Genomic DNA, 16,206 nt, shown 5'->3' on the forward strand with positions numbered 1-16,206 from the left:
TTTTTGTGGGCAACAAAAGTTTTTGATGAAGCTGATATTTGTTTTTCCCTTCATCTCGGTCCTTATGTCCTGATCAACAGGTTTGATGGCAAATAAACTCACGGCAGGTATTACATTGAGCCCTATGAAATTTTTAATGGTGGGAATTCAATCAGCACTGTGGTCCACTTGAGATTTGGATGTACTTTTTTTTCCCCTCAAAAGGAGCAGAAATATGGATGGATAGCTTGGATATACAATACATGCATCAACGTGGGCTCCACAGCAGGACCACATTATGTTGGGTGAGGCCTGGGCGCACCTAATCCGGAAATGTTTTAACCAACCACAAAGTATGTTGGGCAGTCAATCACCCTTGTTTCCTATAGTATGGTCCACCCAAGTGTATAAAAAATATACATTACGGTATGCTTATAGAACATCGACCACTAACCAGTACCATCAATGCAATCCAAATCTACCTTGATGTTTATATGGCATCCAAATGGTTTATAAGGTCATTCCCACTGTTATGAAGTGAAAATACTAAAAAATTATGAAACTTTTTAGCCACACGAATGTTTCAAACAGTGGTCACTGAATCCCTACTGTTTCCTCCTGTGCGGCCCACTTGAGTTTTGGATCCACCTCATTTTTAGACTCATAACCTAAAATGATCTCTCAAAACGGACGCACCATGTGAATTTCTCATAAACATCATGGTGGGCCCCACTTAGCATCCCAGCGAAGGAACTTCCTGCTAGGCATGGGCAGGAAATCCGCGTCAATTATATAAAAAATTATAAACGGGTGCAGGAAAGCAGATGGATGTAGCATAAGATAACCACCACCAAAAAAAAAAAGAAAAAAAAAAGATTGACAATGGAATGCATTCCTATTCGTAGAACTGTAGATTGACATTAAAATGAAAAAGAAAAGAGAAAGAAAAATAAACCATTCTTACCTTTTATACAATGATTGTTGATAACTGCCAGATTCTGGGAAAACAGATTACTGGTGAAAACTGAAAGCATCCATTGCTACCTTACAAGATCTCGGCTTTACAACACCCATAGCTTAGATTTAGCTTGGTGTGGCATCTTGTGCTGTTAAAGACGGGCAGTACAGCTCAAATTACAAATCTGAACTAAGATTGGAAAAGAAAATAGCACTAAAAAATGAATGGTCTGATAAGTGGAAATTGTAAGGGAAAATAGAAACTAACTGCTTAGAACAAATACCTGGAGAAGGCTCTGGGCTCTCTCAGCCTGCTCGGAACTACCGGATATTTGGACCACCTTTTTAGTTAGCTCAGGTCTATCTTTCATGAGGCTGACAGTAGCCCCTGACATCTGTTTACATTAAATATCAATACCATAACTTCAGCGACCAGGTTACAAAATCAAGTAGGAAAATATCCGGACTCTATCCAATCTTAAGGATTCTAATATTTCAACTCTGTAATTGTTAAATTAAAATAATTTAATTAAAAAAAAAAATTTACTCTGCATGCAATGTTACGTCGCTGATCTGAGCAAGCTTGCTTCCTGATCTCATGATGAGGCTGGGAACAGTATGCTCTGGTGATAAATAGTGGAAATAGCACAGAAGAAGAAGAAGCCTTCAAGTTAGTTTATCCATCAAACACAAGGAAACAACAACTAGCATTTGTAGTCTACGGCCTAATTGGCATATGTAAAAACTTCATCAATTTAGCATTTCAACAATTAAAAATAATAATAATAATAATAGATAAATAAATAAAAATAAAAATTAGCAAATATCTAATACCATTATAAAAGAACCTCCAAAATCAACTAGTACACACGCAAGGAGCAATGAATCTGATATCCGGTTGTCATCGGAGCAATGAATCTGAAAATCAAACCATTGTGCTAGCAGATGAATCCAATCAACACCTGGAATTTACACAGTATAAAATATTGGTGATACATGCATTAATCAAATTGTGTTCTGTTCAAAAACTCTGAATTACTCAACTTGATGTGCAGTTGGGTCAGGTTGAGTCGAGGGATCAACCTGACCATTAGCAGTTAATCTCCAACAACAAAAGGGTTCTTATATTTTTATTGAATTTTAACTAGAGATGGCGATTGAAGCTATTAGCTAGGCAGGAAAGCCTCTAGTTCCTACACATGCAACAAAACTCTCATGGCCATGGACAGAGCGATCGTCAGAGCAATTCTTGGTTGAAGCATTTCTTCAAACATGTAGGAGGCCATGGACAGCGGCAGATATGGCCGCCACTGCCATGGTTGCTACCCAATTTCTGGCCCTTAAAAGAGCAAATGAGAGAGAGAGAAAGAGTGTACCTTTCACTTCGTGTGCTCTGATTTCTTCCATTCTCTTCAGCTATTGGAGGGAGATCGATCAATGGCTGCTTCAAAGAGAACATACCATAATGTTTATGAGTACCTCTCCATCTCTCTCTCTCTTGAAGCAAAAAAGAAGAAGAAAAAAAATTTCTCTTTTATGTTTTTTCAATCCATCTTCCATTTTCTTCTTAACAAGAAAATCCATATTTACTAATATTCCCATTCTTCTATTTTTCAAAAGAATGAGTTCGAACTCCGAAAGTGTCGGCTCCAGCACTCGTACTTTCAGCCCAAACCCTAACCAAGAAGGACTCCAAAATTACCAAGTACCCCAAGTCCAAGTCCGTTGGCTTTGCCTAGTTTTTTGGTAGTGGTCATTCACCTGTCCTTTTTCTGTTGGATTTGGATTGTGTTTGAGGCAATTTGGGGCCCCTTCAATGGTGTATCCACCAGATTAATGATGTGGATCACCAAACATGCATAAGGTGTATTCAGCAGCATGTGGGGAAGATGATAAGCATTTCCCATTTGTCATTTTATTTTTTCACTCCTATTAGACAATTCCATCCAAATGATAATATTGTGGCCATTAAAGTGATGGCAATGATGACAACAAATCAAGCAAATAATCTACAAATAATATTAACAATAAGTTGTCCATTTTGAAGTACAAATTGACCTAAATAACATGCCTATGTTTTCAAAGAAATAAGAGGTCATTTTAATCCAATGAATACATACTAGAGACTGCCGCTTGCACATTGAAAACATTTTTAAAATTTTAAAAGAATAAGAACAATGACATGTTCTTCATGTAGAAAAATCCAATAAATGAATGCCAAACCATCTCACGGTACTTAAATGATAGCAGAGATAATAACCAACAGGTAAATATATCAACAATCCATGCATTTATAACCATATGTTTCTAGAGCATGTTTATATCATGACCAAATTCAACTGCCTCAATGCTTTCGGGGGTACTAAAAAAAATCCAAGTAGGAATTTATCCATAACCCACCTATGTCAATAGCACCATACATGTTCTAAAGTAAAATGCCTAAACTAGCCAATCCATACATGAGTACTGAAGACCCAACACAACTCTTTGGACACCAAAACCCACCAACCTACAGTGTCTTTGATATCAGCACCAACTTCCAGCTTCTGAAGTTACTTTCTGCATGTTCCAGCCTTTCGCTTCCCAGATTGCACCCAACAGACATGATGAAACCAGGAGAGAGAGAGAGAGAGAGAGAGGCATACCTACCTGCTAAGAACCAAGGTGCTAATTAGCTCTTGGAGAAGGGGAGCTGCTGTTGCCAGTGCTTCTTCCTCTCGCAGGCCTACACAACAAAGCCAAAAAGGAGTAAAAACTACAGAAAACCAAAGGAAGCAGGTGTTATTTGGGGCATAGAAAAAATGCTAGTGTTCCATCAACAACAACAACAACAAAAAACATTTGGTCTGAGCAAATGAACTGAACATATGAGGCTTGCCTTTGGATGATAGAATGACCCATATGATGGGCCACATGGCTTATGGGAGATCCCCCACAAAAAGCACATGACTACAATCAAATAAATATAAACATCAGATCGGGCCCCATTACTTATTAACCATCAGTTGTAATTGCACATTCATCAGGTAGCGAAGATCGTCTGACAGGAGAGAGATTCATGCCGTGATGTGTGCACCACACCAAAAGCTCCAGTTACCAAAATTTGGCCCCACACATACCATTACTGGATTAAACCAAAAACATCTCCATTGATCAAGCAACATGTTTCTTTTGGTTCTTAAGAAGTGATTTTTCATGAAGCCTTTAAAGAATCCAAGGCAATGAGAACCCAAAGGCACAACAATTTCAAAATTTTACAAAAGATTGTGTGGTTCAAGTTGGATAGAATAGGTGGATAATTCAGATGTTTGCAAAGAAACCAAATGAAGAACAACAGACTACCTTCTCGGGTTATGGCTTCTTGAAATCTTCCGTACTTCCTGTGGCACAAAAATTGAGTTAGAATATCACCCTTTTCAAGAACATAGGGGTGAGGTCCAATCATCCATCAGGCTGGTACGACCATGCAAATTTTGAGGAATGGAGAGAAGAAAAATACAATTTTTGAGGAATGGAGTCGAACATCTTCCGTACTGAAGAAGAAGAAGAAGAAGAAGAATTATTACTAGTCCTCAATTTGGTTTAAAAGTCTTCATAAGTGATCTGTTGAGTAGCAGTGATGTGAAGGCAATGAGTATCCTCTCACCTCTGAAACCAAAGCTTTGCGACTCCAAACAAAGGCACCCTATAAAGCAGCACAACAAAAGTAAATAGTTGTTATTAAAACCAGCACTGAATATAAGGCAGGCATGCTGCAAGTAATGGACAATGTAGTTACATGAGTAAAAGATAAATGACTTCATACACATACATAACATGCAACATCTCTGACAAAATCGGAGATAGAGTAACAATCATTCAATGGCAATAAAGATTCTCCCCTTACGGATGCCTACCTTTATTTATTCCCATTTCTCACGTTGTTTATACTTTTGTATAACTACTACAGAAAATACCGGAAACAAAGATGTTTCTTGCTTTCATTTCTGCATTCATTTGTCAGTTAACTACAATCAAGCCATTTAAATGTCTTGAACTGAAAGAACATAGTCTTTTTTAACAAGTCAGACAAGTCTTAGTCAGTCACTGTGATCCTTGAGTGTTGGTCCTAGAAATATGGTTCTTTCCCCAGCCTTAATTGCAGCTACTAACAAAAGGAAAGGAACAACAAAATAGCACATTGACTCATGTTCTTCTAGAACACTAGTAAAATATCAAATCTCCTCCTTACATGTCCACAAGCACTCATGCATTGAATGCATGAAAAGCTCATTAGTTCTAGACCAAATCATTCTTAGAAAGGGTCTAGCCAAAGTTACCTGCCACTTGTCCAAATGCCTAATCAGGAGCAAGTCTCTATAGTGAAGGCATGAAAAACTGAATTTGATAAGAAACTTTTTACACCCAAATCGAGTCATCTCATTGTAACTAACTTCAGGTCTTCCAAGATGCGTTTCAGCCTGTAATATCAATTGATGAATGCAAGTACATGTAACTCGGATACTAGGAACTACATAAGTGGCCTACATAGGGTTGAAAGATCTTCTGATTACTGGACACTTACAATCCTAAGATAACTTATTTTATGCTTGTCTCTCCAACTTCCTGCTACTTCTGGTAACCAGGGAATTCTATGCTTCAATATTAAGCTTTAAATACATAGGAAAACCACACAAGTTAACACTGCAAGATACATGCTTTTAACAAGTAAAGGTGCATTTCTCATCATATCACCATCATCATCAGACTTCAGAGCTTTGCCATAGTTATTTCAAGTCAGCTTTCTTGTGATCCCATGTCCTAGTTGTCTAAGGAAAACCATGGAAAGGAAAAGGTTTCCTTTTCTTGAAGTGGAAAAGGAAATGGCCCTTCATAGAGAAATCTAAGGAAATATGAGGAAAAGGAAATCAATTTCCTCAGTCCTCTGTCTTTTGCAAACAAGGGAAACCGTCACGTCTGAGGAAATTAATTTCATTTCTTTGGTTACATTTTTATCTCCACCAATCCAAACAGGCCACAATAACCTCCAACCTAATCAGAGGTTGCCCCTGCAATCAGACGGAAGATTTTTAATTTTGTTTAACTTATATTGTGATTCCGCAGGGGGAAAAAAATAGATTAATCACGTGAGGTACAAATATGGACATTTTTATAGGTATGAAAATAGATTGATAGATGAATCTGGCTGCTGAAAACAGATGACCAGAAAAGAAAGTGGGAAGGTGATGGTTTTGAAAGCCAACACAACTAATACAGAGAAGTATACATACTGCCCCATATGCAGCATGCTGCTGACAAAAATCTGAAGTCACAACCCAAACTTTTGGGCACCCATCTTCCTTCAAAGCTACAACCTGAGTGCATGTATGGAACAGATAGCAACCAACCAATAATCAGAAAAATGGGAAAAGAAACCACGCAGAATCAAAAATACATTTTACAAATGTTAACTAATTCAGTTCCCATTGAAGGCTTGGAAAGAAAAGAACATAGGTGTATTTACTATTGATAGAGTACAAAACTGTGTACGTGCAGAGCTTCATACCGAAAAAAAAACAGAACAAAACCAAAAACTAGACCACCCACAAGACGCAGATCAGATTTTTCCACCATGTATGACATGTATGCAATTTCTAAGTGCCTGCGTATCATCCATCACACTCTGCAAGATATTTCAGAGATGATGAAACCAGGAGAGAGAGAGAGAGAGAGTAGCATATTGCTGCGGCTGTTGGAGAAGGGGAGCTACTGCTGCGGCTGTTGCTGGTGCCTCTTCTCTTGCGGACCTTCTCAGACTTTGGCGTGTTCCAGCAAGAAGGAGGGCAACAATCGAGAGATCCACGTCTTCAACAAGCAATGGAAATGGAAGCCATATCAAGAGAGGCCGGAGTGGAAAAGGGAGATCGAGAGACGTTGGAGAGAGAGAGAGATAGAAAGAGAGAGAGAGAAACTTTCGGGATTTGGGGATGGGTGCGCGATTTGGCGATGGGGCGAGGGAAGAATGGTTTGGGAGAGAAATGGCGTGAGCAATTTGGGAAAGTGGGGGCAAATGCCGCTTGATATCCCAAATCCTCTTCTAAATCAGATAGCTTTTCAAATCTGAAATAGTGTACGTTTACCATTGTTTATAACAAAAAGATCTGTTAAATGTTGTACATGCAAGAGGGACCAATTTATGGACGGTTAAGATTTTATTATATAAGAAAATTATAAATATTAAACACCTAAAACTAGACAGATTATTTTAATGGTTTGAATAACTCTACATCATTGCCACTATTTTCATGAACGAGTCACCACTATTTAACATCTTGTACAAAACTCACAAGCTTTTACAAAAGAAAAAAAGGGTAAACCTATCTTTGGAAAGGGGAGGGCTCTATGGGCCCCACCATGATGTATATTTTTCATCCACGCTGTCCATCCATTTCCCAAGATCATTCTGGGTCGATCCCCAAATATGATCACTAAATAAGTCTCGGCCGAACCACAAAATGAGAAACATCTGGACGGTTGGATGTCCACCATTCAAAACTGAACTTATGGCAACGGATTAGTGACCTTCGCTGACTAATTTTAGCCGTAGCTAAAGCCACCCCAAGTCCGTCGGCTTTGCTCCTTTTTTTGGGAGTGGACGAGTGCTTGTTCAAGACTCAAAATAATGTTCAACTCAAGATCAAGTACAACTCAAGAACGATAAATCCAAGCTTTAGAAGATCTCAATTTCCAGCTATATCATGTAAAGATCTCAAAGCTTCATAATCTTCAAAGGTCAACTATCATCTGAAGAAATGAAGATTCAATGTTCATACTTCACATTTAAGGTATGAATGACCTTAGATTGACCTTAGGGTATGTCATTTTGTATACATAAGTGAATTGAATCATTTTATAACTATTTGGTCTCTTCTAAGACTAGTCCTGGACCTTGTTCGACTAGTCCAAGAACTGCCTAGACCAGTCCAAGAAATTCCAAGACCAATCCTAAGTTTGTTGCAAAATTTTGAAATTTTTTGATTAAGCTACGACCAGTCCTGGACTCTATTCAACCGGTCATGTGAACAGTGCACGACTCGTCGTATGACCAGTCCAGGATCTATGACTCAAACTACAGCGAACAAACCTAGTGCCTCACGACCAGTTGTAAGATGGTCACGACCAGTCGTGGAACGGTTTTATCCGATCGCGCTCAAAATTTTAAAATGCAGTTTGTCCTACGACCAATCGTAGTGTCCATAAGACTAGTAGATGTGATTTCTGTAACTATAAATAGAGAACGAATTTTAGAGTTTTAGATCGAATTCAAGTAAAATCAAAGCATCACTCTGAGAGATAAGTTTGTGTTCTTTTTAAGCTATATTGTGCATGTTTAATATTCTCTTTTGTTAGCTTTTCTTATTTTATTTTATTTCTGCATTTCAACTAATTTGAAAGAGGAATTGAGATATTCCTCTTCTTGGAATCAAAATTAAATAGAGCTAGCCCAACTTGATTTAATTTAAAATCAATTAGAACTTAGAACCATTTCAAAGTGAGTATTAGACATTGAACTTCTATATTCAAACTTATACTCCGATTGGTTCTTCCAGGCTGCTACAAAAGGAGAAATCCAGGTATTTTACATTATTATAAATTTTCTTCTTTTGGTTTTATTTGAGATTAAGCCAGAAAAATCTCATTGTGTTGGTTATCTGAGGAGAGCTAAAAAACTCAGAGATTGGGGTTTTTTAATTGTGTAAGCCCATTTGAAAGACACAATTGTGAAGGTTTTAGGTGAACCTCTATAACGCCCTGAAAATCGGGGGTCGAGCACAAACTCGATTCCCGAGTTCCAACGCATCACTTATGCAACATAGAAAATGATGATTAAATGTTGTCCGTATTAGTGCATTAAACATGAGTGGGATTATACCAAAACAGCGTATCATACCCCAGAGACAGTTAAATTACACAAGCGGAAGACTGTAATAGATGGATATAAAATATGTAAGTTGTGGCACGTCTCCAGAGTATAAACATCTCCCAGGTGAAATATTACAAATATTGTTTCAAAATACAAAATGTCAAAAATATGAGAGCCCACTACAAGTATAACCCTGAAGCCCCTTCGATCAGAACGGTTTATATGAACCCGCCTAAATACTGCATATACGAGAAAACATCTTCCTCGCCTTCGAAGTCTGACTCTGCCTCGCCAGTCGGGTCTCCATCTATAACTAAGACAGAGTCTGGTTGGTGTTTAAAACACAGTCCCGTAACGTAGGAGTAAGTGATCAACTCAGTGGAACAATAAAGCAAAGGTTAACATGTTATCAATTCAGTCAAGCAATAATGATAAAACAATACAATCAAACATCCCTAAGTACTCTGATTAATGCAAGAATGATATGTATAAATGATGCATGCCCTCGCCTGCACTCCCTCTGCAATCTTCATCTAACGGTCGCGCATGTCAATTACTTTCTCGTGCTCTCTACTCAACACCAAATGGCACATGCAGTGCGGTGCATGAACGTGATTACCAAGTTCTTATTAATCCTTTTCATACAGCAGGATTGGGAAGCTAAGGTACCTCCCTTATATTAGTTCCTAAACGATGATCCATTCTAGGGTCGTCAGTCCTAGTAAATCTCATACGATGTTACAGTTCTAGGTCGCTACAAAAGGCTTGTCACCTTATCAGTATAGGCCTAAGTTGTACTCTTATTGTTACGGAAAGGCTCGTCGCCTCTACACAGTCTTAGAGTATACTCGAGGTCACTACAAAGGGCTTGTCACCTTATCAATGTAGACCGACAGCTCGAATACAGTGTCTCATACCACCGTATTCGGCTCACAAGGCTATGTTGTTCACTGGTCACTACGGGGAGGCTCGTCGCCCCAGCGTAGGCCAACAGCTCGACCACGGTGTCCCATACCATCATGTTCTACTCATGAGTCTTAGCGGATCGAGGTACCATGGTTAACGGGATTTTCAGTACTAAGTTGGTACCTTAGGTTCAAACAGTAGCGTCCATACATGGTGAACATACATCGGGTCAATTAGTTTACTTGATGAGCTCGACTAGTACGAGCACACATTGAGTTGATCGACATGAAGTGCGTAAGCACTCCATGTGGCCTAATCACTGCCGACATCCCAAGTACGACTCTGATTCATCGATCACGTCCTATGTGGTGAAACAACCTCAACCACCTATTCAGTACCTATTACCGATTGCTTGGACTATACCGTAGTCCCAAACACATTCAATTATAACAGATAATCATATAAGATAATCAGAGCAGTAATGGATCAATAATTCCAATCATACAAGCATGTGAGCATTTGATGGATTTCAACTTAAACATGAATTCACACATATGCAGTCCCTAAGTAAAACAGACAAAGAATATAAGTTACATGGAGGAAATCATACACATCATTAAGGTAGTTGAGAATCTCATCTCAACGCCCATATAAAGTACAATTTACTACACACTTGTTCATTCAGACATTTCTACAAACACTTAGACTACATATTCCAACATACATGACGTATGTTGGTGATAGCACGTATTAGGGCAAATCCTTTCACTAAGGAATTGTCACATATACCTCAACCATATGTCTACAACAGTTAATCATGTTGAACCCAAATCTAGATTCCATACTCATACAAACATTTTAACAAACACATGAATTGCACTACTTCAAGATAGTTCATATGTACAAGTAAGGCAAAACAGACAACGCATTAGGCATATGAAACGGCACCCACATCAATAATAAATCATTAGCCGACATTGAAAGCCTTGAAAACCATAACCTATACGTTTATAGTCCACACCTTTCGCCGGTAGACTCGTAACGAACTTAGTTTAAAAGCTAAGTCTTTGTCTACGGCACCACAATAACCTATAATAGGGAATAGGTTAACAAATTCATCTATTACACTAGTCGGAAACTCTAAAACAAATTAGGGTTAGGTTTTCTTATTCAAGTACGGAGTCGGAATCGCCAGAATAACGATGTAGAAGCGGTAGTTAAGCCTGAGGAGCAATGAGATCGAATCCCAGGAGGAATCTCTAACTCACTCTCTCACTTTCTCTCTCTTTCCTTTCCTTTTCCTCTACTCTCTTTCTTAGAGTTTTAGAATTCGTATGGAATATGAGAGAGAGAGTTTAAGGCCCTTATATAGGCCCAGAATTGATGGGAATGGCCCCAGGGCCATGGTATACTTAGGTTATATCAAAATACGGACTGTTCCGGTCCAACGGAGCACTTATAGAGCCCCCTTTCTGCGTGCAGTCGGACTTAAGCTCCCTGACATTGGATCTAGGTCAGGCTGAGTTTTCGTTCCGATCGGATTTACAGATCAGCCGTGGCAGACCAGTTTTTATTTAACGGTCACCGGCACTCGATCAGGGCCACAAGTACAACGACATGTGTGGGACATTTCTCCTGATCTGAGGGTGTATTTAGGTCTAAATTTGACAGTCTGAATCCTTATATTTGGCCCGTAAGCGACACGAGTCAGTTTACTTAAATTCAGATTTTATTTCTAAATATATTCACGTTTCTCACACACTTCACTCCGGGCTCAAGTTGTGCGTTTCTGGACACTATTAGGACTTGATCTCCGAGGGGGTTGTCAAGTCTAGTAATGTGGTCATAGCCGTATGGTTTCGAGGTAATCGGACTTTCACGTGCGGTCCAGATCCGTTACGGAGTTTCAAGGTACTCCCGAGAGTAATTGGGATTAGAGGTAGATTTTAGATTTCAGGGTAATGTAGCGTCAATGATTCTGCACATCTTAGGTCTTGCAGGTCATATTTAAAGTGAGTAGTGCTAATTTCACAAGTACCCTAGTTTAGCGCTAGTCAATTCTCGCCTAATTTCTAAAGGATTTGGTCCTATGGGATTTCTGCCTGAGGTGGTACTCGGGTCTTTGTACGGATTTTTCCGAGACGTTACATGTAACGCCCTGAAATTCGGGGGTCAAGCATAACTCAGTTCCCAAGTTCTAAAACATCACTTATGCAACATATTTAATGATGGATGTATGTTGTCTGTATTAGTGCATAAAACATGGAATAGATTAAGCCAACTAGCAAATATAATTCAGGGATAAGTGAAGAAAGCAAGCAAAAGACTTAAAGATATATATGTGTACATGTGCAAATCCCTGAAGTACATATACATACCGGGTCGTAATACAAGTGTTGTTATCAAAATTACAAGTATCAAATTACATCATTTAATTCCCAAAAGAAATCCCAGCATCCCGCGCATCAGAACAAGGCTCACTAGAACCCGTCTGAAAACTGCATAAAAGAGAAAACAGCCTCATCATCCTCGATCTCCGGCTCTGCCTCAAAGGTTGCATCAACATCTGCAACATCAGCAACTAAGACAGAGTCTGGTGGGTGTTTAACACCGCCCCAGAACGTGGGAGTGAGTGATCAACTCAGTGGAACAATAAAGCAAAGGTTAACATGTTATCAGTTCAATCAAGTAGTAATGATAAAGCAGAACAATCAAACATGTCCTAAGTACTCTTGTTAATGCAAGAATGTATGAAGAATGATGCGTGCCCTCACGCGTACACCCTCAGCATTTTCATCTTACGTTACGCATGACATCACCTCAAAGTGCGCCACGTTTACAAAGCACATGCAAATGCGGTGCATGAACATGATTACCAAGTTGTTATTAGTCCTTTTTCATACAGCGGGATTGGGAAGCTAAGGTACCTTCCTCATATCACCATCCAAACAGTGATCCATTCTAGGGTCGTCAGTCCTAGATATCTCATACGATCATATGGTTTTAGGTCGTTGTAAAGGGCTCGTCACCAATCAATGCACGCCTATCACACCTTCGTTACTACACTAAGGCTCATCACCTCAATGCGGTATCCAGGTATGCTCGAGGTCACTACAAAGGGCTCGTTACCAATCAATGTAGGCCGACAGCGCGAATATAGTGTCCCATACCACCATAATCGGCTCACTAGTTTTGTTGATCACTGGTCACTATGGGGAGGCTCGTCACCCCAACGCAGGCTGATAGCTCGACCACGGTGTCCCATACCACCATGTCCGGCTCATGAGTCTTAGCAGATCAAGGTACCATGGTTAATAGGATTTCATCGGTAAGTTTGGTACCCTAGATTCAAACAGTAGCGTCCATACATGGTGAACATACATCGGATAATCAGGTTACTTGACGAACTCGACTAGCATGAGCGCACGTTGGGTTGAACGACATAGAGTGCGCAAACACTCTGCGTAGCCAAACCACTGCCGACAACTCTAATACGACTCGGGTTCGTCTAATCACGTCCTACGTGGCGAAAGCAACCTCAGCCACAAACTTAAGGCCGATTATCGATTTCCTGGACTAACTCATAGTCCCACACACATTCCACTATAATAGATATTGATATCAACAATTTAGAATAGTAATGGAACAACAACTCAAATCATATGGTATGTAAGCATTTGGAGATTATCAACTTAACATGGATTTAAGCATAAGTAAGACTTGAAATTAAACAACAAGGAATGTAACTTGCATGAAGGAAATCACACACACTAGTGGGAGAGTTGAGAATCGCTTCTCAACACCCATACTAGGTTGATATATCACACTTTAGATCATTCAGACATTTCTACAAACACTTAGAATACATAATACAACATACATGACGTATGTTGAAATGCACACATTTGGACAATTCCTTTTACCAAGGGGTTGTCGCACATACTTCTAGCATAAGTACATGACAAATAATCATGGCAATCACATGTTCATATTTTATATGCATACGGTACTTTATACATACACGTAGAATACATAAATCTCAATGTAACACATGCATATCAGGAACGCAAAATAAACATAACATTTGGCATGTGAAATCTCATCCATAGCAAGAATAAATCATTCACTGGCATTAAAAGCCTTGAAAACCATAACCTATATGATTAAAGTCCGCACCTTAAACCAGAAAAGAATACCGAACTGATTTCAGACGATATGTCTTCGTCAACGGCGACAAGACAACCTAAAGCAAGAATAGAAATGAGCTACAACAACACAAAAACTATTCTAAGCTCTAAAACAGATTAGGGTTAGGTTAACTTACCCAAAGATGAACTCAGAATTGCCGGAATAACGATTCTAAAGTGAAGGTTTAAGCATGAAGAAGAACAGGAAAGAATCTAAGATGATTCACCAACTTCTCTCTCACTTTCTCTCTCTTTTCCTCTCTCTTTCTTAGCTAGGGTTAGGAAATTCGTATGGAAAAGAGAGCTAGGGTTTTAAGGTCTATAAATAGGCCTAACATTGATGAAAATAACCCCAGGGCCAAGGTATACTTAGGGTATAACCAAAACAAGCCTCTCTCGATCCAACGAAGCACTTTCGGTGGGCCTATTACCACGAAAGGTCGGACTTAAGCTCACTGACCATGGATCTAGGTCAAGTTGAGTTTTCGTACCGATCGGATCTTCAGATCAGCCGTGACGGACCACACTCAAAACAACGGTCACCGAATCTCGATTAGGACCATAAGCACAAGAACATGCCTGGGCCACCTTTCCTGATTAGAGGGTGAAATCGGGTCAGAATCCAACGGTGAGATTGCTTAAAATCATCGCGCAAGCGACACGACTCAGATTTCATAAAATCTTATTTAATTTCTAACCGTTCTCACACTCTTCACTCCGAACTCAATCAAATCGACCCAGAACATCACATGGACTTGATTTTTGAGGTGATGGTCAAGTCCAACATGGTGACCGCAACAGCCTAAGATCATTGCTATCAGACTTTCAACACGCGGTCCAGGTCCGATCCAGAACTTCCAAAAATTCTCAAGAGCAACTGGCTTTAGCGATGAATCCCAGATTTCAGAGTAACCTAGCGCCAACTATTCTACAGATTTAGAGTCATGCAGATCCAATTTAAAGTGATTGATGCAAATTTCACAAGCAATCGAGTTAGCGCTAATTACCTCAAAAAGCTTCTAAGGAAAATAGAGGTAGTACTCGGGTCTTGGCACAAAATTTTTCGGGTCATTACATTACAACCTGAGAAACTTATTTTCATAGTGAATGCTAATATCCCCTGTGTGAGGATATTAGGAGTGGAGTAGCAAGTTGTGTGGCTGTTGTTTAACAGTTGGTAAACACACAGGCGAACCACTATAATTCTTTGAGTCTTGTGATTTGAATGTTTGTTTAATTTCTATTTCTTTTATCATTCAAATTTGTAGGATGTGAATGTTGTAATATTTACATTTCAAGCATTGTGGGGAATGTTGTAATAGTTTAGAATTTTTTTTCTTGGTATTTCCTTTATTTCCTTTCAGTTTGAGTTTTTGATATTTAAATTCTTTTAGTAAGGTTGTCCTGCTGTAAACCCTTAGTTTTTATGGTGCAAGGTTGTCCTTAGAATAACATTGGTATCAATCTTTCTATTTGAGGTTGCTTTACATTTTCGTATTGTGATTTGTTTAAAGTGTTATCTTTACTTTATTCATTTTATTCCATTGTTAAAGTTTTAATTTAGCATAGTCCTATTCACCCCCCCTCTAGGACATATAGCTAGGCCTTTTCAAGTGGTATCAGAGCTTAATGCTCGTTTTAATTATTATATTTTTGGATTTATTTCCTAAGCTAATCGATCTAAGCTATTTATAAGATGTCAAATTTTGATAGCCTTTCAGTCACCAGGCCTCCACCATTTGATGGCTCCAATTATGCCTATTGGAAAGCCATGATGAGGATTTTTCTTAAATCCATGGATGAGAGCATGTGACAAGCCACAGTGACTAAATAAACCCCTCCTACCATTGAAGTAACTGGTATCGATGGATCCAAATCAATGAAAGTCTCACCTTATTTTTCTTGAACCACACTTCAGAAAAGTGAGAGTAGTGTCAATGCAAAAGCACTAAATGCAATCACTTGTGCACTATCACCGGATGAATTCAAAAGAATTATATACTGTGATACTGCAAAGCAAGCTTGAGATATTTTAGAGATGACACATGAGGGATCATCAATTGTCAAGAAATCTAAAGTCTAACTCCTCAGAACCAAATTTAAGGAAATACATATGGAGGAAAATGAAATGTTCATGGACTTTTATACAAGATTAAATGACATTGTGAACTCTATGTGGGGTCTTGACGATAAAATCCTAGAAAGTAAAGTGTGTACAAGGATACTACGCTCACTACCTGAACGGTTCAACTCAAAGGTTATCGCGATTCATGA

General features: G+C 39.0%; 1 protein-coding gene across 5 annotated transcripts; it reads right to left on the minus strand.

The window, feature by feature from the left end:
- Window positions 1-878: 878 nt before the first annotated feature.
- Window positions 879-3,880, minus strand: LOC131229396 (RNA-binding KH domain-containing protein RCF3-like). Of its 5 annotated transcripts, none has more exons than XR_009163312.1 (5): window positions 2,313-3,877; window positions 1,771-1,898; window positions 1,484-1,559; window positions 1,205-1,331; window positions 879-1,085 (listed from the first exon to the last, which is right to left on the minus strand). XR_009163312.1 is itself a non-coding variant. In XM_058225350.1 (5 exons), the coding sequence occupies exons 2-5, from the start codon at window positions 2,341-2,343 to the stop codon at window positions 1,025-1,027; spliced, it is 294 nt and encodes a 97-aa protein (XP_058081333.1). In that variant the 5' UTR covers window positions 2,344-2,377; window positions 3,396-3,880; the 3' UTR covers window positions 879-1,024. The 5 variants fall into 5 exon arrangements, 3 of the variants coding, with proteins under 3 accessions (XP_058081333.1, XP_058081339.1, XP_058081326.1); XM_058225350.1 differs by lacking the exon at window positions 1,205-1,331 and having other exon boundaries at window positions 1,484-1,557; window positions 2,313-2,377; window positions 3,396-3,880; XM_058225356.1 differs by lacking the exon at window positions 1,771-1,898 and having other exon boundaries at window positions 1,484-1,557; window positions 2,313-3,876.
- Window positions 3,881-16,206: the final 12,326 nt, after the last annotated feature.

Source organism: Magnolia sinica, chromosome 2, assembly GCF_029962835.1.
Source record: "Magnolia sinica isolate HGM2019 chromosome 2, MsV1, whole genome shotgun sequence".
Lineage (NCBI taxonomy): Eukaryota > Viridiplantae > Streptophyta > Magnoliopsida > Magnoliales > Magnoliaceae > Magnolia > Magnolia sinica.